At 44.2% G+C, this 24,271-nt stretch overlaps 1 protein-coding gene across 1 annotated transcript; it reads left to right on the plus strand.

Annotated features, from left to right (window-relative positions):
- The first annotated feature begins 369 nt into the window (after nt 1–369).
- Nucleotides 370–17,490, plus strand: LOC115098523 (thioredoxin-like). Its single transcript, XM_029615110.1, has 5 exons — nt 370–499; nt 5,880–5,984; nt 8,978–9,037; nt 15,811–15,876; nt 17,367–17,490. The coding sequence occupies exons 1-5, from the start codon at nt 476–478 to the stop codon at nt 17,430–17,432; spliced, it is 321 nt and encodes a 106-aa protein (XP_029470970.1). The 5' UTR covers nt 370–475; the 3' UTR covers nt 17,433–17,490.
- The last annotated feature ends 6,781 nt before the right edge of the window (nt 17,491–24,271 follow it).

A 24,271-nucleotide genomic window follows, 5' to 3' on the forward strand; every position in this document is an offset into this window, starting at 1 on the left:
TCCCTCCTCATCCACACCGAGCGTCAGTTCCCTAAAAACAGACACTTGAAGCGCAAGAGTGGGTCAGCTACACTGTTCTGGAATGGGGCATTCTGAAGAGGGACTTATTGCATCTCCAGCGCTTCCTCAGTCTCTTCCTTGAAAAAAATAATGTGGCATTGGTTGCAAAGTTCCCTCCTGCAGCAAATGAGCCATTCTAATACCCGAGAAACTGCAGGGAATTGCGAAAAGCCATCCAACAGGACAGACTACTAGAAACTGCTGGTTGTCTCTGAATAGAAGGGCTGGGTGTGGTGAGTACCATTGCTATCTGTGCAGAAGTAGGAGGGCTGGATATGATGGGCGTGACTGCTGCTTGCTTATAACAGTGCACCAGAGCTGAGTTTGGCCAGTAGGTCTGCTGCCTCCTTTGCATGCCAGTTGTGATCCCCTGGGGAATCTTCACCACTGTTACTAAAGGAAGCAAAGGTTCACCATGGTGAAGGAAATCCAATCAAAGGTAAGCCTCCTCTGCCGGGAAGATTGTGCAGATTTAGTTTATTCATTTGTCTTCATCCTCTGATCAGTGACTTAGCACATAGTCCAGCGTGTGAAAGCATGAAAGAAAACAGGAGGACCTCAGTCCCCTATCCCCCATCCCAGGCTTATTAATGTTATTTCTGAAGTTTAACAAGTGTCCCAATGTCAAGGTTTAAGGAGGAGAAAGATTAAGATGCATTAAAAAAAAAAACTCCAGTAATCTCTTACTTTTAACCCAATTTCCTTCCCTCAAAAATATTTGACTGTTTTGATTACTGTCTTGTAAAATGAATCCCTTACGCAAAGGTGCAAGTGCTTCCATAGAAAGTAAGTAGAATACAAGTTACTACATGCTTCAGCATTTCTGCTCCTCAGCTCAGATGAAAATGTACTTTGGCTATGGATCTCCGTTGAAATTCATTGTTTGGAGAAGGCAGACGTGTTCTGTGATTTTGTGAGCGAGGCAGATCCCAGGTCCAAGAACACAGGAAGGCTGTGTGTGTGTGCATGGGGATGTGCTGGTGGTGGGTGATCCCTCTCCTGATGCAACAGATCCAGAGGTTTTTAGGCTGAGTTCTTCTGGCAAGATGATCTTCTCTTACACTGCTGGAAGGGATCAGATTTCTCTGCATTGTGAATCGGCACCAGCTTACCTCGCAACTTGAATTCAGTCATTTTTTATATTCTGTAACCAAAGTTAGTTATGACTCAAAGCTCCATAGAAATGCATTGGGCTAGGTTCTTCTGTGTTTATTTGTGTAGAAAATTTAGCAAGTTTGGGACTCTATGTCTGCAATCATAAGGGTTAAAAGACACGCGGTTATTAAATCTGTGGAGTTGTGAAAGGCTGAGGAGAGCTGCCAGTACTTGGGGAGGAGAGGGGGAGGGCTTGAGCGGGTGAGGGTGGTTACATTTTAATTTCCTGTAGCACTTTGAGTAAAATCACAGAATTCCCCAGGTGAATCTTTCAGCTGTTGATATAGAAAACAGTTGCAGTATCTTTAATCTGATTTTTTTACCTTTATAAAATTTCTTCTCTCTCTCCCCACCCCACCAAGATGGTATGCCTGGGTGACTCAAGAACCTTCAAGACTATTTCTCACCATTCCTGTATGGCCAGCAGGGGTCGCCACCTTAATGGCAGCCATCTTCCCTCCCTCCCTGGTCTTGGCAGTGTTCCTGAGCCCTCCCTGCCAGTGCCATCGAACAGCAGGTTCCAACTCAAGTCTGCTGCAGCGCAGTCCTATAGCCTGAGGCACAGGACTGAGCCACAAAGCTGCCATGTACAGCACTTCTCATATTGAAGCTATGAGTAATGATTGTAGTTGATGTCATTGGTTTTCTAACTATACAATACAGAATGAAGCACTCAAGCAATTTATTTATTTAATAATTTTTATATACCGACTTTTCATGCAAGCATATCAAATCAGTTTACAGTAGCTAGCAAATATTCATAATCTACTAGATAAGGGAGCCCTGACCGACGTGCCACAAATGCGTAGTAGAGAGCAGCTGTACCGCGCATGCGTGGGCGAGCACGTCGGCCAGAGTGACCGAAAAAATAAAGGCGCTGGGTCGCTAGGAGCAGGAGCAGCGGCGGCAGCGGCGATGACGAGCAGCAGCGGGAGGAGCAGTAGTAGCAGCGACGACGAGCAGGAGCGGGAGGAGCAGTAGCGGCGGTGGCACGTGCGAGGGAGGGAGGGAGGGACAGCCCCCATTATCGGTTGTGGATGAGATGAAAGGGGAGGGGAATGAGAGAGGGGGAGGGAGTGAGGGGAGGGAGGAGAGAGTGAGCTGAGGGGAGGGAGGAGACAGGAGGGGGAGGGAGGAGAGAGTGAGCTGAGGGGGGAGGGAGGAGAGAGTGAGGAGAGGGGGAGGGAGAGGGAGGAGAGGAGTGAGGGGCTGAGGGAGGGGGGGGGGGGGGGGAAGGTGAGAGGGAGGGAGAATAGAGGGGGAAGGTGAGAGGGAGGGAGAATAGAGGAGAGGTGGGAGGGAGGAGGAGAGAGTGAGGGGAGGGGAGGTGGGAGGGAGACTAGAGGGAGAGAGGGAGAATGAGGGGGAGGGAGTGGGAAGGAAATGGACCGAAATTTTTTTTAAATGTAGCCCGTTGTTACGGGCTTAATGGCTAGTATAATATAATTAAGACAGTTCTTTTGACCTCTCTAAAGTTATTTATCAGATATCTACCTCATTCCTCTTTTTGCAGAAACTGCTGGTGGTTGTTGTGTGTACTGCTGCCAGGAGGGCAGGGCATGACATGGCAGGGCTTCAAAGAGGCAGGAGAGTGCTGAGTTTAAGACAGGGCACTTGAAAAACAAGATTTACTGATCCTGTTTGCTGCGGCTAGGTAGCTCCATGTCAAAAGAGAGTTTTGAAAAGGAAGGGATAGAGAGAGATGGCAGCAAGCTGCTACTACTAGTACGTATTTCTGTATGGATGGGCATTCAAGACAATCAAAATAGGAAATGGGCTGAAATTTCCTATTTCATTTTGGTTCAGTTTCAAAATGGAAAGAGTTAAACTCCAATGAAATTTCATTGAAATCTCGTTTCGTTTTGAAAACCTATTTTTAAAAAAAAGTCATTCGTTGAGTCACTGGTTGAGCTGCAACCTGCAAAATGGGCCGCGGCCTATGCCCGAGCATGATACCGGGGTTTTAGCCTAGGCTGAGACCTCAGTGACCTACTGGAGAGTCATCTTTAGAAGTGGATTTTGGACATTCTTCAACATCACCACTTCCACTGAATTCCTCAGTGAAGTCCACAGCAGCTCTACCCATTGCTGCTGATACCATCAATAACACTCTGAAAGATTCTTCCAAATCTCAAAAATCATCTGTCACCTTTGCAGAAGATGAAATAGAAATCAAGATCAAAGAGATTCTGGATGTTCGTAACAGAGGCAAGACTTTTGAATACCTTCTGATTTGGGAAGGCTTCGGCCCCCGATTTGATCACTTGGGAGCCTCAGACCAATATCTTGGATAAAGAGATGCTTCATCAGTTTCACCTCGCACATCTTTTGAAACCAAAGCCTGGAACCCGAAGAGCAGATCGCCCTTTGAAGGGGGGTACTGTTGCGTCCGTCGCTGCTCGACACCCTCACTCCGCCCTCTCTACCTCTGTGGCGACTCCCTCTGGGCCTGATGGACGGCTAGCTGCTGCGGCGTCTTCTTGCCGCTTCTCTCCGGCATCCCCGGACCAGCACGACACTGTGGATCCGCCATGTTCCTGATGACGTAGGGTGCGCGCGTGTTCCCATTGATGTACCAGCAAGGGCGCGAACCTTGGGGGCATCCCCCGAGATGATGTCATCCGCTTCCAATACAAAAGGTCTCAGAATTTGCTAACAGATCGAGTTAGCAAGGATTTGTCTTCGGATTCATCCAAGCTAGTCTGCCTCCTCGGACTTACCAGGGATACCTGCTCCTCGGGGGCCTCGCTCTCTTTTATTTATTTCAGATTGCTGACAGGAACCGGTACTCGCTCCTCGAGGGCCCATGTTCCTGAACACTCTGAAGAATCTCTACTGCCTGGAAGCTATCGCATATACAGACATTGTGAGTTCCTATTTCAGATCGCAGATAGGAACCGGTACTCGCTCCTCGAGGGCCCATGTTCCTGAACACTCTGAAGAATCTCTACTGCCTGGAAGCTATCGCAGATACAGACAATTTTGACTTACCAATCGCACTCTCAGAGCTTTCCCTGGAACCAGGTACTCACTCCTTGAGGCTGACCCTTTCCATCTACTGAGCTTCATTAAGACCTTATGTGAGTTGTCATCTAGTTCTGGTTATGAACACTGCATACCTTGTCTACTCACTATCTATAGTTTCTCTACAGCTCAGCAACCCTGGGATCGCTGTTCCAGTCTCTGAGGGACTTCAGCCCTGCCGGGCATATTAGCTCACTACTGCCACCTTTGGTGGTTCTACGCACCTGTCTAATAAAAGAACTATCTGTGTCAGTCTCCATATCCAAGCCTAGCCGGTGGTCCCTCTCAGGATATCTTCCTGGGGGCGCTGTCATCTGCCATCGGCCCAAGGACCCACCTATCTACATTCCTTTACAGTCGAGTATCATCTCTAAGCACTCCGCTGATAACAGATTGCTACTCCTTTCCCATCAGGAGTCTTCAGCTACAGATTCATATTAGATTGCTACCTCTGCAGTCTGTACCTTTACAGATTGTTATCTATTCCCTCTACAGAGCTGAGTATATCAGATGGCTAACTCCTCCTTCCACAGGAGCCAGCTCATACAGATTGCTAACTCCTCCTACAGGAGCAAAGCATAACAGATTACTAACTCTTCCCCTTTGCAGGATTATAACCTATCATTCTTAACTCCTATCTGATTGCTCTGCCCATCCAGCATCAGATTTATAACAACTGGCCACTCAAATGGCAGATAAAATTTCAAGTGGAAAAGTGCAAGGTGATGCACAGGGGAAAAGTAACCCATACTATAGTTCCACAATGCTAGGCTCCATATAAGGAGCTACCACCCAGGAAAAGGATCTGGGCATCTAGTGGACAATACCTTGAAATCCTTATCTCAGTTTGTGGCAGCAGTCAAAAAAGCAAACAGAATGTTAGGAATTATTAGGAAAGGAATGGAGAATAAAATGGAGAATATCATAATGCCTCTGTAACTCTCCATGGTTAGACCTCACCTAGAGTACTGTGTATAGTTCTGGTTGTAGCATCTCAAAAAAGATATAGTTGCATTGGAAAAGGTATAAAGACGGGTGATCAAAATGATAAAGAGAATGCAATGGTTCTCCTATGAAGAAAGGCTAAAGAGGTTAGGGCTATTCAATTTTGAGAAACACTAGATGAGCCAGAATATGATAAAGGTCTGTAAAATTATGAGTGAATGGGTAATTTAAATCAGTTATTTACTCTTTCAAAACAATGCAAATACTAGGGAATATTGCATGAAGTTAGTAAGTAGCACATTCAAAACAAATTGGAGAAAATTATTTTTCACTCAATGCACTATTAAGATCTGGAATTCATTGCTGGAGGCTGTGGTTAAGGCATTTAGCATAGCTGGGTTTAAAAAGGTTTCAAACCGTTCTTAGAGAAGAATTCCATAAAGTGTTATTAACCAAGCAGACTTAGGGAATAGTCACTACAGACTTAGGGAATATCACTGTGCGATAGCAGTATGAGAGCTATTTACTGTTTAAAATCTTGCTAGGTACTTGTAACCTGGATTGGCTGCTATTGAAAAGAGGATAATGGACTTGATGGATCCTCAGTCTGACCCAGCATGACTATTCTTATATTCCTATGTGTGAGAAGAAATGCACTGTGACTGATCTGCAACTTCTGGCATTTTTATTTACAGGGGGAGTTTGACCAAATACTAATTGAGTCGTCTGATAAACTTGTAGTGACAGACTTCTCAGCTTCATGGTGTGGCCCGTGCAAAAAGATTGCTCCATATTATGAAGTAAGTTGGAAAGAAAGATTTGGGGAAAAATGTGAATATTGACTTTAAAAATGGTATACCATCCTTTTTCATTGTAAAACCCACAGAGAAATGAAGAAAAACAAACCAAGTTTGTTGTTTGTACAAGTCTGTTTCATAATCTGATTTCAAGGAAAGACCAATATTAAATTAGTAGTTTGTGTGTGCATAAAATTGCTATGTGCCCAGGAGAACTCATGCTACTGACTGGAAACTAATATAAAAAAAACCCCCTAGTTTTGAAATTTAGTGACAATTTTAGTATTTTGATTTTTTAAAAGTTAAGCTTTTGATTTTTCTTCTTTGTGAAACAGAGAGATATAAATAACGCAGTGAACAAGTTTGTGTGCAGATAACTTCATTTTAATGCTCCTGTGCTGTAACATAGAAAGCATTTGAGAAGGAATTAATTAGTAATAGGCTAATTCTCTCCTCCTGCAGGCTTTTCTGGGAGAGGAAAAGTACAGGAAGACACATCCTCCCTCTCTGGCACCCCCCCCCCCCCTTCCTCTTTGCATCTCTCTGTTACGTTTACCTCTCGTGGGTCTCCCCGGCAAGTAGCTGCCCTTACCCCCGAGATCAGCGGGCCTTCCCGCAGCGAGACTCTGCTGAGCAGCACGACACTCCTCTTTGATTACAAAATCGATGCGGGGTGGTGGAGGCAAGAGCCCGCTAAGGCTGACAGCAGGAGGCCTGCTACGCCGGCTGTTTTACAGGCTGTAGTGGATGAGCACAACTGCTTCTGAAGTCAAGCTGTGGAAGAGTGGCTTTTCTTTGTTTTTCAGGGCCTTTTGGGTTAGCGAGCTGATCACCCGCGCTAAGGCGACCACCAGGGTTTCTAATGGGTGCCTTGCAGAAGAGGATATACGGGTCTGTCCTGACACAGTCCAAATTTTCATCAGAAGGTCAAAAACTGACCAGCATGTAGCAGGGAGGGGGTTAGTTTGTATCCTGCTCATGTGGCAGCTATATGTCCAGTTATGGCCTTGCGAGATTATTTAGGGATGTACCCACCCAGGAAAGGCCCCTTATTGAGCCATCAGGATGGTTCTGCATGAATGCATTACCAGTTCATTAGTTTATTCTGTAGAGCGTTGGCAGCAACAGAGGAGGAGCCACGGAATAACACACTCCTTCAGAAATGGTGTGGCATCATTCGCGAGCAGCAGTAGGCTAAGCGAGGCACAGATAAGGGCCATAGGGCAGAATTAGCATAGGGCTGCTAGGGCATTTGCTAGCCTTGCTCACCCTAACGTTGGTTTTGTTATTTACCGTAGACTCTTCTCCTGCTTTTGCTAAAGTTCTATGCATCCTGGGTCACTCATACATTTATTGGGCACACATTAGAGCCAAGACAAAGAGTATCACCAAACAGATGGGCATACCATAGAGCAAAACTACCATTTTCTGGCTAAGCAATAAAGGGATGAGGTGGGGCCATTCTTCAACATGACTCAGAGCTTCCATGGCTGGAATTTATCATCTTTCATTTAGGTGGTAATGACCTGGTCTCTGTCAAAAACATTGGCTTCATCATTGGCATCTAGTAGGATTTGGTGTTCATTAAGGCCTGCTGGCAGCCAGCAGTGTTGGTTTGGTTCTACATTATCCCTCACTTGGTGTGGAGAGGAGTGGCTTCCATCAAAAGCATCGAAAAGAGCAGGCAGAAATAAAACAAAGAAGTAGATCTTGAGTATGGGCCATAGGAGAACACGTTATCATATGTGAGGATATACCCACTGGCTGCATGGGCTTGTACAGGCCAGATGGGATTCACTTATCTAAGGTTGGCACAGAACTCTTTATCCTCTCCTTGCAAACAGCCACAGAGGTACTAGTGAGTTAGGTGGGGGGTAGGGACCCAAGAAGGAGTAACTGGACCCTGCAATGGAAAGGCCCTCACTGGAGCATAGGGAGAAGCTTTGGCGTTAGTGGGAGGGGAAAGAGTCCAGGCGCCAATGTATATGCATAGGAGGAAGCTTGTGGGGTGTTATTGGTCAACCTATTAATAGGCGGGGGGCTGTGGACATATGCGATGGATGGCGCAGACCAAGATGGGTATCTGGTCTAATGGTGGCTAAATGGAGGCCTGGCATAAAGAAATAGGCATGGCCTGCAAGAATGGCCAGGAGGTAGCAGCACACTGCATGGAGTGGCAGTGGCCATGGCGGTATTCACGGAGCGGGATGCCGGTGAGTACCTCCTTCACAGAGCAGAAGGTTGGAGGGCTACTGCCTCACTGGGATAGCGGCAGTAGGGGGGGGGGGGGGGAATAACAGCATGAACTATTTGATGGTGAGGGTGTAGGCTACTCTGTTATAAAAGGTTAATGTTAAGTTTGCACAAAGGCTTTCTGTGTGTTATGTTTAAGTTCATGCTTGTATGGCTGTAGCCGTTTTTATCTATTCAATAAAGAGCATTATGGAACTAGTATTGTATCGTTGTTGGCAATGAGGTGGGGGCAGGGGGAGGGGAGACAGGATCCCAAAATGTTATGGCATGCCCAAGTTCTGAAAATCACCCTCTTACCCTTAGAAGTATCCCTTCAGAGAAGGGTCAGGGGCCAGTGTGGGCTTGCATTGCCACTCTCCATCTGGTACCTCTGCTGAGGATAAATGAGTCTTCTGTTTCCACTGCTGTTAATGTGACACCATTTGGGGAGTTCTCCGTTCATCGGAAAATATAAACCAAAATAAGTCTGCTTATCAGCTGGAGGGAGTGTATGGAAAGGGTTAGGATAAGTGAGACTTGCTTGTTGCTTCCTGGGTTCTCTCATTCATATAACTCATAGGTGGTCTGAGACTTCGCCATTTCTTTTTAATGGCAGAAAGAAGCCAGAGCTGAAACTGAAGATAAAAGGCCTTCTGCCAAAACATAAACAGTTATTGCTTTGCTGTGACTTGTTTCAACTGCATAAAACGCTCTTGAAGCATTCAGATTTCCAAACTCATGTTTCAAAATGTTTTTCTTTTTAGGCATTATGCAAACAGTATAAAGACGTAGTATTCCTTAAAGTTGATGTGGATGAAGTGGCGGTAAGTTACAGTTTATTAAATGTTACAGTTAAGCCATGTGTTTGGCATTACCTTTTGCTATTATGTTATTGGAAACCTGTTGTGTTTGCGGAACAGAAGATACCTTAATAATAACTTCATGGTTTTTAACCCACTTTTCCAAATAATGCTCAAAGTTGATTACAGAATTATTAGTATTTGTGTACAATAAGTCCCTGCTTCAGAGAGATTATGATACAAGTGGTTATCTGAAGCAAAGGGAGAGAAAGTGACTTGCCCAAGTGGAATTTGAACCCTGGTTTCATTAATGTTCTGCCCATTGAGAGGGAGGAGGTTCCCACAGCTTAAGTGGCAGGGAGAAAAGTTGAGGTCCTCTCTTGGGAATTTCTTTATGTTTTATATCCAGAAATGGGTTTTATAAAACTGCCCACCCGATATGTGAGTAAACATTTATGTGCATATGTAACGTTTGCGTGTATGTTTATCCGGGCTGTGCAGAGGCATTTCCAGGGGTGGGGTGGGGGCAGAGTTTCATTACATGCTTGCTTTTTTTTATTTTACAAAGGATGCATGTAAGTTTACAGGGCAAATGTATATATAGCTGTAAGTGAGTGTCTTTGGTAGGATAATTTTTAAAGCGGTTTGCAGTGAGGTCAGCAAAACCTGCGCCTCACCCCATCACTTTTCCCCTACAACTGGCCAAGCCCTGGGTACCAGAAAAGTGGCCGGGGGGGGGGGGGGGGGGAGCTAAGAGAAGACGGTCAGAGCAAGCGGAGAGCAGGCCTCAAAATCAAAGATACTGTGAGATCAATGGGCACAGTATTGTGGGTAGGGATCCTCAGGCTCATCAGAGGAGCTGCTGGTGAGGAGAAAAAATCAGAAGTGTGGCTGGTGGGGAGCCCACAACCTTAAGCCATAGGCTGGAAGAGTCAAGAGCCATGCAAGCGTGCCCTTTGGCTGTAACTGCTTGCCCCAATTCTTTTCCTCTGCCTGTGTGCTGTTATCTTGTTTTAGTGGCAGTGCAGAGACGGAAGTGAAGGGGAAAGAGGAGAGTCTCTGGGAAGCAGGGAGAGGAAAGGTGTGTGAGTGTAGGGGGGGATGAGAGAATGTGTGCAGGGCATGCACATCCCATCCATGCCACTTATATTTTTAGATAAGCTGGTTGATGGCTGGGATTAGAGGAAGGAGAGAAAAGGGATTTAATTAAAACAAAAAACAAAAAAACAGAGAAAAAAAAAAAGATAGTTGGTTGGTATTTGGGGCAGGGGGAAGAAGGCACAATAGTTGCTGGCTGGGAGGGGGAGGGCGAGCCAGTGATTTATCCTGGGATTTCAGGTTTAAACAAAGGAAAATAGGGAGTTTAAAAAGTCCAGGCCTCTCACTCTTCAATTTCTTGACACAGGGGATTGAAGGGGGGGAGGTGATGGGGGAGGGGGATCCCCTCTTTCACAGTTCAGTATTGGTGGATTGATCCTTGCTGGTCAGTTTAATGGGTGAGCCTTGTAGCTGGTCTATTTTTAGGATGGTAACTAGCCAGTTCCTGGTACACAAAGTTGAGAAACACCGCTGTAAGACATCTGAACATGGTGCTGCCAGAGCAGGAAACTTTCTGCTGTAGATTATGGTGTTTAGGTATGAAACACAAAACACTTCAGCAAGAATAATCATGTTGGGAATATTTTTGTGCTATGTCAAAGTAGCACACTGCTTCACCCTACCCTGTGTAATATATCCATACAAATATCTCTATTCTTGGTAATGTAATTGACTGTCTTTAAGCATCCAATGTAAAGGCGTGTATTCAAGTATATTATGGGGGTAATTTCGTAAGAACCCTCATGCATGTGCCAGGAAAGACTTGCGTAAGTTACTACAGCTTTCATAAGTGCCTAAGTTCACTTTGAAAATTATCCCACCAACTATCCCCACACAATTACACCTCCCAATTTGTGTGCAGGATATATCTTTGCAATTTTACCAAAAGTATGCATGCAGATCCCAATCCTGACCCTGGGAATGTCTGCCCTCAGTCTGGATAAATGTAGGAGTATTCAGACTATAGGCACATACATTTGCCCCCCATATTGGGCAGACAATTTTGCAACAAGCGCCAGCTGTGGGTCGTAAAGATCTGTTCAACTCTTAGAAATACCTTTGAAAATGACCCTCACTACTACTATTACTTCTACTACTATTGTTATTATTATTATTATATATGTAAGATGCTCTGCAGCTGGGTCAGCAAACAAACTTCAGGGATTTATTTACCAGTGATATTCCTTGCAAGGGGATCACCAATGGGGTGGAGCCATGATTTAAAAGAGAAAGTGAATTGAAGGCTGTCCAAAAATTTTCACGGGAGCTGCAACTTAGTGAGAAGGGGGAAGGGGGAAGGGAGAAGGGAGGGAAAGCGGCATAGAGAAAGCAAGGAGACACAGCCAGAGGTCTCAGCTCCCCTTAGAGCTCATGAGAGACAAGAGGAAAATGGAAAAAAATCTCCTTTCCATCAGCTTTCCTAAACCGTAAGATTGAGGCTTGTGACTGGGAAAGAGCGTCTGAATAAAGATATTCTGTCTCCTTCATGGGGGAGGGAGCCAGTGCCTGTAAACCTGGGACTGAGAGAAGTTCCACAGGGTTTGTTTCTTGGAGGACACCAGGACCAGGAAGCAGTTGGCGTCTCTGATGGTGACAGGGCCAGCAAGTGTCTCAGGGAATGCCAATGGGGGAGAGTTTGTCTGACTGTGGGTGCATTAGTATCAATAACATTCTAGTTCAGGGGCAAGAAAACATTTTTAGCCCTGCCCTACCCCCTTCCATTTAAGCTTACTCCTTGGAAGAGAAACAAAATGGGAGCTTTGAGCCACTGATTGGAAATGTGGCTGCCTGGTTTGTCTGTTGGTGCATCAGTGTCAGTGTGATGATAACAAGCTAGTTCACAGCAGAATGCTCATCTGTTACATGCTGGGTGTTTGTTTGTATTTTAGCACCAGGTGGATGCTTATTTCTAGGAGTGCATGTCCTTATTTGTGGCGATAACCATCAGAGTGTATCTGCTGAACACCATAGCATCCTGCAAGACATGTTTCCCAGAGCTCACAGTCTGACTTCAGCACAATACCTAACATCTAACAAAGAGCGGTTGAGGGAGCATATAATGAGTATTTATGCTCTCCAGAAATGTTTGTATTACCACCACCTTATATGCTTGCAGTTTAAATCCAAAATACATTTGTTACTAATTTGATGAAATGTTTGACCCCTACTATGCTCAGATTCTTCACAATCTCATGAACTGAGTCAAAAGTACTTTTAAGCCATTTATAATTTTTTTTGGGGGGGTGCAGGGGTTCATGCCCCATTCAGATGTTAGTAGTTTATAGTACAAACCTTATCCTATCTTTCTGGCACACACATCGATATACATAGAATTTATTTTTCATTTAGTAAAAAACAGTTTGCCTGTTATGTAAAAAATGTACTTCGGTAATATGTTCCAATGTATGCGAGGAGGCTGTGTACAGATTAAATATCTTAACGGTTTAGCATTCCAATGAGAAATGTCCAAAATCTATTTTAGGGGGTTCCCTCACACCTAAACAAATCACCAGTGATAGACTTTTATAAAATAATGAGTGGGGTGGAATGGGTAAATAAAGGATGACTATTTACCCTTTCAAATGATCCTAAAACAAGGGGTCACTCCATGAAACTAACAAAGAGCAGATTCAAAGCACATCATAGGAAGTCATTTTTAATTCCACGCACTATCAAGCTGTGGCATCTGCTGCCAGAGGTTGTGAGCAAGGCAACTAGCATAGTGGGGTTTAAAAGAGGTTTGGACAAGTTCCTGGAGGAAAAGTCCATATTGTGTTATTAGTCAGGTAGATTAAAGAAAGCTATTGCTATCCCTGGGAGTGAATAAGAGGAATAAGATCTACTTTATGGGATCTGCCAGGTACTTGTGACCTGGATTGGCCCCTATCAGAGAGAGGATGCTGAGCTTGGTGGACCTTGGTTGATCTTGGTCAGGCCTAGCATGGCAACTCTTATGTTTTTTTTATGGAGGCCTGGTTTTGGTAATAGGCACACTAGACCTATGCCTAAGTTAGCAAAAATCTGAGGCCTTCAGCTGTGTTCAATCTCACTCAGCAGAGATTACTCTTCTGTTTTCTGATCAAACCCCTCCCCTGCCAGTCAGCAAGCAGACAACAAAAGGCAAGGGGGTGAGCCTGGAGAAGACATAGCAAACCAAAGAAGAGATACTTTGCTTCTTAATCCAGCCTCTACCTCCTATCATTCAGAGACAAGAGGGGAGCGAGTGAATCTGGAGGAGACAGACAAAACTAGGTTAATTTTATGGAGGTCAGGAGGGGCTGATTGGGAGTCCAATGTGCGGTGAGGGCATCAGCTAGGGGGCATCCATCTGTGTGGAAGTGGGGAATGGCAGAAGGGGCAGTGTCTTGTTTGGATGGGAGGTAGGGGAAATGATACAAAGGGGATCCTGACTGGAGCAATCTTTCCCCCTCCCCCCACAATGCAAGTTCAGACTTCTCTCCCTTGATCTTCAATTTTATCCCCCAGATCATGGAAACTCTCTTCTAGGGTTGTGCATTTGTTTCTAACGTATTTGTATTCCGCAACGTATAGGGCCATATCCGTTGTATTCGTGGGGAAGCAAAATGTATTGCGATTCCCCACGAATACAATGACTCTTTGCCGAATTATTCGGCCGCCTAAAGGAGCGAATTTACACAAACCCCCCACCCTCCTGACCCCCCCCAAGACTTACCAAAACTCCCTGGTGGTCCAGCGGGGGGTCTGGGAGCCATCTCCTGCACTCACGCCCTCAGCTGCCGGTATTCAAAATGGCGCCGATAGCCTTTGACCTTACTATGACACAGGGGCTACCGGTGCCATTGGTCAGCCCCTGTCACATGGTAGGAGCAATGGATGGCTGGCGCCATCTTGTGCAGGAGATCGCTCCCGGACCCCCGCTGGACCACCAGGGAATTTTGGCAAGTTTTGGGGGACCGGCCATCCATTGCTCCTACCATGTGACAGGGGCCGACCAATGGCACCAGCAGCCCCTGTGACATAGTAAGGTCAAAGGTATCGGCGCCATTTTGAATACCTTCAGCTGAGGGCATGAGTGCAGGAGATGGCTCCCGGCCCCCCCCCCCCCCCCCCCCGCTGGACCACCAGGAAGTTTTGGTAAGTCTTGGGGGGGTCAGGAGGGTGGGGGGTTGTAGTTAATTCAATTTTAGCCAGGAAACAAAAAAGAATGAACACATTAACGTATCGGGGGGCCCCCCTTGCCGAATGCAATGTATCTGCCCCCCAACGAATATGAATTCCGAATGCAACGTATGGCGTCCCTCTGCACATCCCTACTCTTTTCTTCTCCCTTCTCCCCAGATACTTAAACCCCACCTATTTCCTCCCATAATCCTACAACTTCTCTCTTTATCTCACATTCCTGCTCTTTCTTTGACCTTCCCTATGAAGGAGGTGCAGGGGAGATATGATACAGACCTTCAGATTCCTGAAAGGTTTTAATGATGCAGAATCATCAAACCTTTTCCATTGGAAAGAAATCAATAGAACTAGGGGTCATGAATTGAAACTCCAGGGAGGACGACTCAGAACCAATGTCAGGAAATATTTCTTCATGGAGAGGGTGGTAGACGCCTGGAATGCTCTTCTGGAGGAAGAGGTGAAAATGAAAATAGTGAAGGAATTTAAAGGGACATGGGATAAAAACTGTGGATCCCTAAAGGCTAGAGGATGGAAACGAAGAAAAGAGTGCATGAATGTAACTTGCTGGTGTGACAGTTGCTACCCTTAACAAATAAGCCTTGATATTGTTAATGCAACTCCCATCGTTGCTTTTTGCTTCAACGGCAATGGGAAAAGGAGAATTGGATTCAGAGAGCAACCAACAAGGGTCTTGACTTTTACAGTCTGGGGAATAAATAAACATGGGGGCAATTTTCTGATGCAGCATTTACTACCCTTAAGCTTGATACTTTCGATGCAACTCCAACATTGCTCTCTGAATCAGGTTTCCCTTAACCCTTGCCGTGGAAACAAACCGCATGCAATGAGGGCCCTGACTTTAATGGTCTGGGAAACTGATAAGCATGAGGGTAACTCGCACAGTGTAGCAGATACTGCCATAAACATAAGTTTGGGCAGACTGGGTGGATCATTTGGTCTTTTTCTACCGTCGTTTCTATGTCTCTATTCCCATCCGCAGTCCTCTCACCATTCCCTATCTTCTTTGTTTCTCACACTCTCCCCCCATCTTCTGTGCTCTCATCCCATTCCAAGTCTTCCTTCCTTATCTCCCCACCCCCCGGTACTATCGTTCTCTCCATCCCTGTAATCTCCTCCCTGAGATCCATTTTCTTCCCCCACTAAAATAAAGTAAATTATACAGACACAAACAATGTTAGAAAACGTACCAACATTTCCATCATGTATTTTGCATTATAAAATTAATATGCTTCACAATATTACAATTTTTCCAGAGCATTTACTTCTCAGAAGGAAACACTGGGGCTGTGCTTTACACTTTCTGCTCTCTGTTGTCTGACCTTATGGGAGTAGATCTTTATTTGGGGATAGGAGGGGGGCAAAACAGCACCAACAGTGACTAGGGGCAGCAAAATCCTAAATGCGTCACTGACTACATCCAGGGGCAGTGACACCAGGGCATGGTGGCTTCAGTAAAATAATCTGCAGAGCACTGGATTGCTTCCTCTATCGTATTCTCTATATGTATCTCATTATAGGATCTAGCAGAAGCCTGGGAAATCTCATCCATGCCAACATTCATGTTCTTCAAGAAAGGCAAGAAGGTATGGGCATGAATGATGATGGAATAATAATGAAAATTAATTTAAAAAATATATATATATATTGTCGAGATTTTGATGGATAAAATAGAGTTATGCATGTAATTCAGCCCTATGCACTCAATGTGGATTTTAAGTTAGCTAAAAAATGCACGAAATTTAATTATGTGCTTATATTTGCCATTATGGGGGGGGGAGGGGGAGGGGTGAATGTATTTTTGGTTTGTATTAAAGAAGATATACATGCAAAATCTGAATTTTCTAAAAATGCTATGAATAGTTGGCATCTTGTTTATATAGCTTTGCTTCCGGTTTAGTAATGGGTAACATTATGTGCATATCTGTAGCTGCATAGCAAACCGATCTCCAATGTCAACTTGTGTGTGTGTTTGTGTTTCTTATGATTGAAAATAGAGTTGGTTTTGTGTGTGCGCACTATTGAGAATCCAATATTCATAGGGGTATATTTTATAACATGCGCGCGTGGCGTACACGTGTGCACGCTACCCGGCACGTGCACATGTATACCAGATTTTATAACTTGCGCGCGCAAGTGTGTGCAAGTTATAAAATCCAAGATCAGTGCGCACAAGAGGGTGCACCTTGTGTGCGCTGAGCCACGCTGTCTTCCTCCATTCCCTCCCAGGCTGCTCCAAAATTGGAGCGGCCTGGAAGTGAACTTCCCTTCCCCCTAACCTACCCTAACCTTCCCACCCCTTCCCCTAACCTTTCCCCCCCAGCCCTACTCTAACACCCCCCAAATCTTTATTTTACCTTTTGCGCCTGCGGTTGCGCATGCCGGCAGCCTGCCGGTACGTGATCCTTTGATACAGCAGCAAATGGCCGCTGTGTCAGAGGCCTCTTGCCCCACACCCACCCCGCGACCGCCCAGGATCACCTACACCCCGCCCCTTTTTGCTAGCCCTGGGACTTACACACGTCCCGGGGCTTTACGCACATCACCGGGCCTTTTGAAAATAGGCCCAGCGCGCGTAACCCTTTTAAAATCCGGCCCATAATGTTCAAAGGCGGTATATCATTAATTTCCCTAGCCACACCCTTTTTTAAAATCTCGATGCTAATGCACCATATTTCTGCTTTATAGCATTTTGATGAATCTAGGCCTAGATTTGGTAAACTTGCATACATTAATCTAAAAGTAAGGAATATACATATAAAGGTATAAATTGAATTATTTGCTAGTTTAAATACTTTTTTATTGGACCAACATTGAAAAAAGCCAAAGATGGCCTTTCAAAGGCAAGACAGATCTGAAGAGGGGAACTATATGCCCTCGAAAGCTTGCATTCCTCCTCATCATAATCTGTGGATGATTGGTAGGTTGGTCTAATAAAAGGTATCCCACTCTGCAGAGACTCCACTTTCCTCCTTCAACCCTGCCCTACATATCAGGGTGTACACATTGAAATCTTCCTTTATATGCTTGTTTTCTTTTAATAAACAAACAAATTACATGTTTTCTTGTTTTGCAGGTAGCTGTAATTAAGGGAGCCTATGCAGAAGACCTGAAGGCCAAGATTGAGGAGCTGAAATGTTGATGTGAATGTGGACGCCACGGAGCAATGTTAATAAAATGTTGACTTTTCTATTTATAAACAGTGGTTGCTTGGCAATTATCTTCTAAGTAGGGTTCCAGTCTGAGTTTTTAGCTTCCTATTTTTAGAGCTAGGTATGAAAAGATACAATAATATTAGGTGTTTAAAAAATGTAGCCTTTTATTCCTACTTTACAGTTTCTAATCAGTAAGCCCGGTGAATGGACAAGTTATCTGGCTGAAATTAGGCAGAAAACTCATCCCAGATATTCCATGGGATAAATGTTCCGCTGAATATACTTGCCTGACGTTATCTGGCTACATCTAATCAGATTATATTCAGACATAGCCATTTAGATTTTAAAGTTATCCTGCCTTGTGTGATTGGCTAACTTTTCAATTAAATGGGTTTCTTAGAAGATGTCTAGTTAAGTGGCAATTAAAGTAAAAAGAGAACATTGCCGTTCAATTCCCTCTCCCTCCCCGATATTTCATAAATGAATTTAGCTGGTCGTGCACCTCCCTCCTCCCAAATCCCTCCAATGATGGCAGGATCCTCAATCCCACCCGACTCCATTCTTTCCCCACCTGCAACCTCTTTCTCCCAGGCTGCCTCTCCCCAGGCTCTGAACACACCAGCCGGCAGCAAGGCATTCACACAGTCCCCCACTCCCGGGTGCTTCCAGCACTGCTCTGACAACAGCAGCGCAGGACGCATAAAGCCACCTTGCTGCCGGCTGCTGTGTTCAGAGCCTGGGGGGCTGGGAGGTGGCTCCTGAGAATGAGGTGGCAGGCGAGTGAAGGGTGGGGCTGCATTTGCTGGCCTGATTTAAATGTTAAAAACCAATGGGGAAGAGGGTTGGTGGGCGCCAATCTATTTCTCTATAAGGGGGTGGGGGGGGGGGGGGGGTCAGGGGGTGCCTGGCTTGGCAGGGCCATTTATGAGATATTGAGGGAGGCCAGAATGGCTATTTTTTTTTTTTTTTGTTATTCATTTTACCGTCCTATGTAACTGGATATCTTTGAAGATGTCTGGTTATTACATGGAAAGTTACCTGGCTACACAAGGCTGGATAACTTTAGGCCTGTCATAAAGCAGATCTAAAGTTATCTGACTAACTTAACTGATTTTCAGTGGTATCAAGCTAAGTTGGCCAGATAATTTAGTGCATATCACAGGGTAGGGAAGACCTGCAGAGCGCTCTCTCCCTCCCTCAGAGGATCAGCTTTAAATTGGCAGTCTTTTTGGACTGTCTTCGCTATTTTGAGGCAAGGAAGTTTTATTCTACCCATCCTGTTTCTTACTTGATTTCCCCCCTTTTGGGTTCAAAGATTACTTTTGTTCTACTGGGAGCTGATGGCCCTTGGATCCTGGGACTCGGTTACCAAACTCTAAGGATAGAGGTATCTTTCAGTTAGAAAGAAGTGAAGATTAGAGGAAACATCATAAGAGGGAGTTCTGCCCAATTGCAGGAAACAAAAGGAGGCAAAGGTAGTAAAGAAAAGAATGTGTCAGCTGTGACTCAAGGAAGAGGAATTTGAGAGGAGAGCGCCAATCAGGTACTAACCAGAAAAGCTAAAGTACTTTAAGAGAGAGATGGGAACTGGGACTTATGTTCTAATAATAAATTGGGACTCTGTTCTAACCATCTACAGTGCGAAGAGGCTGGGATAAATTTAAGACTACAAAGGAGCATTTATCTATCTTCCATCTGTGAAAATTTAGTAATCTGAGTAACTGGGAAAAAGAAAGAGATCATATATTAACTAGTATATGTCCAAAGAATTAAGAGACTTGCTACAGAAATGAGGTCACAAGCTTATTAATCTTTCTTATCAGTTATTGACTTTATTTGAACAGGAAATGAAGCTGTAAATATTTTCAGTCCATCTAATCTACTATCAGTAAAAGAAGGTGGAAATCACCCTGCTTTTTAGTGTTCTGTGGCTGAAAGTCTGTGATAATTATTAATGCAGTGCACAGAGGACAGAGCAGGACCTGTGCTACAACCCCTCCCCTCCCCTCCCAAGAATTGGAACTATTGTACTTTCTCTACTGGGAATCCTGGAACTCAAGAGAGTTAAGTTATCTGTCCAGTGAGTCACGAGTTGTGTGCATAAAGGGTCCATTCATTTCTCTTTTGTATGTGCCCCTGGGTGCCAGCTACAGGATCTGTCCCACCCAGGAGTTACATTAAGATGAAGTGGAATGTACATTTTCATAAGACATAGTGCTAAAGAGATATTTCAGTTCTACAGTAAGTAACGATTTAAAGGATATACTCCAAGGAGCTGTACATAGGTGGGAGTGGTGTTTGTTTGTCCAGGAAGTGTTGCATCTTCCATGTAATGTGCACTTCTCCAGCCACTAACAGGACTAACAACAATAGAAGAGCACACAGTAAAAAGTAAAAAGTTAAAGCATCCCCAACTGGAAAAAACATTTACAACTGTCATATTCGACTATACTAGTTCCCCACTCCTGTGACCTGCATCAAGTCAATCCGTTCTCTGGTGTGCCTCCTGAAATATGGTCATAGATGAATGAATGTGATCTATTAGATGTTTGTGCTTTACTTTGTAAATGAACATCTAATAATAATAATAAAAAAAAAAAGAATTGATCTGATAAGGATTGGAAATTGTCATTAGCATTTAGAGAAAGAAACAACATATGTTTTGAGTGAATAAACCTGTTACTTTTAAATCAGCTCTAACAAATGATTTAAATGCTTGGTCAATCATCTGAATGTCATGGTGGAGCAGCACATGTCCAGCTATAATGGTTTGCCTGGTGCTTGTTTGCCATTCATGTACAGCACAGCAAAATTAATGTTGAAATGCTTAAAATGGAAGGAATTTATAGTGCAAGACCCACGAAGACCAGGACAACAAGCATGTGCTACTGCCCCTAAGAGATCTTCCTGGTTGGTAATGTGAGCTCTGCCCAGGCTGCCAAACACCTTCAGCCCCATGTCAGCCAAGGCATTCTTGATGTTGGCCTTCAGCGACCAACCATATCCCTGGGCAGGGACAGATTTAGGATTTTGCTGTCCCTAGGTACTTTTGTGTCAGGAACAACAGACCCTGCAACCCATGGACACAGGATGAAGGTAGCAAGGGATTTTATTTAGAGATGCAAATACAACAACTCCTGTCTTACAGCATTGCAGGTAACAAAAGAGGTTTTCACAATAAAAGGATAAGGCTTGCATCTCATCCAGCGAGACTGTCCAGGTCTTTTAACTTTTGCTTCTGTCCAATGACAATACAGCAAAATAGCAGACTACCAACTTCACAATAACATTAACACATTGCTTGGTTAACTCAAGGGTCTCCTCCAGAATCCCACACTCTATTGTTCTGGCCACTGAATCATCTAAACTCTGGAAAAACTTGTGAGGGATCCTTTTGAGTCCACTCCGGATTCTCAGGGGCAGGGCCATATAGGAGGCTCTCTCTATAGTAGAGAGTTAGCTCTCTTTGAGCTATCCTGTGACTCTATAAGCAAAACATCTGCCCCAAACCAGGCAGACCCCAGTTCAAAACCAGTAAATATACTTTTTTCCCCTGACACTTTTGTACTTTCACCCTTCCTCCTCTTATAAGGGTCTGTTGCAGGATACTAAAGGACTATTCTCTGCTGAATGAGATGCAGCAGAGCTCGAAAGCAGCATACATCAGGCAGCCTGATGTCCTTAAATGTTTGCTGCCCTAGGCACAGGCATAATGGGTGCCTATTGATAAATCAGGGCTGCCCCCAGGATCACTTTCACCCTTTTTATGAACAGCGCCACAGATAAAATATGGAGTTTATAATGCTCTCCAGCATCACCACTCATTAAACAGAAAGTATCTTTAGTGCAAGTGAGCTTAATTTTCACATCCACACTGAAAAAACAGGATACTGTGTAGATGCCCCAAGAGCTCCACCTTCCAGCTAGTTGCGTAAAATCAGCCCTTTCCATATAACTGGTGTTACACCCTCCCAGTTCCACCACTTCATGGTGCCCTGTGGTGTATTTATAGAACAGACCACTGGTAACTTGTGTTTTGAGGGGTCCTTCACAGTAATTCAGCAGCAATTCTATGAGGGCTCTGTAGGGGTAGCAGTTGCTCTGCTGATCAACCAGTCTCCGAGGATGACATCCAGCTGGCTGAAAAGAGAGGTAACGCAGTAGTTCACCAAACTTGCTTTGGCTCCCTCATCAAGGTCTGAATCATTCTGCTTCACAATGTTACAGGTCAGGTACAGCAGCTTATTATTTAAATCTAAATAATCTTCACTGTGGGCTGTTGATTTAAAAATTCAAGGGCACGGTTTCCAGTAAATCTGATAGTGGAAGTATTTCTACATAAATGCTTTTTTCAATATTGGTTTGGATGGGCGATAATTGAAACAGGATCTGCTCCGATTTCACACATTCTTCCAACCTTTGGTGCACAAATGCCATGGCGCTTTGTTAAAATATATCTTTCTTCTCTGAGATATCCATTTTCTTCTTAGCCTTACGCTTATGCTTCTGAGACATGATACCCCCAAACTTCTTTCTTTTACAAGGTTTGGGATACCCTTGTATCTGCTGCTTTGCTCTTTTTCTTTTCACAGCTCTTCAAATTACAGCCAGCCCTAACCTTATCTGGTCCACATCATTATTTATCTTATTTAGAACTGTTGTGGTCACAAACCCCATTATATCACAGAATACGTTTTTGGCCATGCTTATCACATGCAGCTCAATGATCTCAAACCCCTTCTGAAAAGTGGCATTTCTTTGCTAAAGAGATTATGAAATACACCACCTATTCCTGGGTGCCCATGATACACTGGAAGCCTGCATCCTGCCTAGGCTGTATAATTCTTTCGAGGAGCCATGGGATCTCCATAGTCTTTAAAACACAATCATGTTAAAAAAATGTCAACTTTGCAGGGTTGTAGATGAAGTTTGATGAAGCTGAAGTTTAAGGATCACCTTCCAATGAGATGTGTAAGTTCCTGTTCTCTGTACACCGACGTGATATCTCTGATGAGCGGCGGTATATAAAAAACTATAAATAAATAAATAAATAAATAAATAAATGTGTGTGTTCCAATTCTTTATTTCAAAGGTGGTATCGATGTGCTATTTTTCCACAGGGACATAATGAGGCTTATCATAAGTGAGAGTGATAAACTCATCCCTATGGCCTTTGACAGGGATGCAGTGTAGCAGAGGGGTGAAAAGGTCTCCTACTAATTGATATTCTTTGATATCTATGTACAGTGCTAGGTTTTAACTTCAAAATGGTAGCTAGATCATCCCACATATAGATTAGCAATTTTCCACTTCCATCTTTCACTTATATTCTTCATGTGATGGAGTCATACACAATTTGACGGGGTGATTTTATAGAACCTGCCCATGTCTTAATTCTTGTTCTCTGTTAACGCTTCCATGGTTAGCTAGTAGTCTTTCCATAGCATACATTTCTGATCATGGTCTCCATTAACAAAAAAGATATACATTTGGTCGTGCTTAATGTTATCCCATGTGTGTGGATATTATATTTCCACACTAAGCACCTTTTGTTCACTTCCTTTTCTTTTAATTCTAAAATCTTATCGATACCATCAGGGCTGGATTAAGAGATGGGCCAACTGGGTAATAACCCAAGGTGCTAGCCAATAGGGTGCTGGTTACCCCCATCCTGCTTCTCCATTGTGGAAGAGCCAGCAGGGGAAGATAGGAGAGGGCCGCAGAGCTGCCAATGGAGTCCAACTCACTGGCGACTGAAGATAGGAGGAGACTACAGGGCCACTGGTGAAACACAACCTGCCCATGGCTAAAGATGGGAGGATGCTGCATGCCCACCTGGCAGAGCCCAACCCACCACAGGCCCAAAGTGAAGAGAATTAAAACAGATCTGAAGAGGGGGAGGTGTGTGTGAGAGAGAGGGAGCATGTGTAGGAGAGCATACAAGAGTTTGTATATATGTATGTGTGGGAGCATGTGAGTGAGAGTTTATGTGTGGGACAACATGCAAGAGAGCTAGTGTGTGTGAGAGCTTGTGTGTGAGAATGTGAGAGAATGTGAGAGTGCAAGCTTATGTGTATGGCAGAGCATGTGGAAGTGAGAGCTTGTGTATATGTGTGTGGTGAGAGCATATGAGAGCTGGTTTATGGGACAGCATGTGTGAGAGAGCTTGTGTGTGTGTGAGAGAGCTTGTGTGTGATTGTGGGAGAGCATGTGAGAATTTAACTTTGTGTGAATATGGAAGAATGTGAATTTGTATGTTGTGTGTAAAGAGCATGTGAGTGAGAGTTTTTGTGTGTGTTTATGGAACAGCATGTGTAAGCTTGTGTAGCAGAGCATGTAAGTGAGAACTTGTGTGTATATGTGTGGGAGAGCATGTGGGCGTGAGAGCTTTTGTGTATATGTGTGAGAGAGTGTTGTAGTAGTGGGTTCTGCTCTGTATTTGTCCTGTGGTCTGTATCACATAGTCAGACTAAGAAAATAACAAGAATTACTATATGTCTTATGTGAAATAATGAATTGCTATAATTGTCTGTATTAAAGATATATATTATATTATATATATATATATATTATATATATATTCATCTTTTAGAGTACATACACAGTACAGATTTTCTTATCAGTGGTTTGGCAATATAGCAAGAAAGGCTATTTGGCAATATAGCAAGAAAGGCTACACAAAGAAGTCCAGACTGCGCATGGCCTATCCCAAAGGGCATAAAACCCACAGCATCTCAAACTTCAGACAGATTCTCTGCAGAGAACTTGTGATAGGGATCTCCAGCGCTGATCTGTCTCTTGAGGTGATGGGGCTTTTATGCCCTTT

The sequence above is a fragment of the Rhinatrema bivittatum genome, chromosome 1 (assembly GCF_901001135.1).
Source record: "Rhinatrema bivittatum chromosome 1, aRhiBiv1.1, whole genome shotgun sequence".
Taxonomy (NCBI): domain Eukaryota; kingdom Metazoa; phylum Chordata; class Amphibia; order Gymnophiona; family Rhinatrematidae; genus Rhinatrema; species Rhinatrema bivittatum.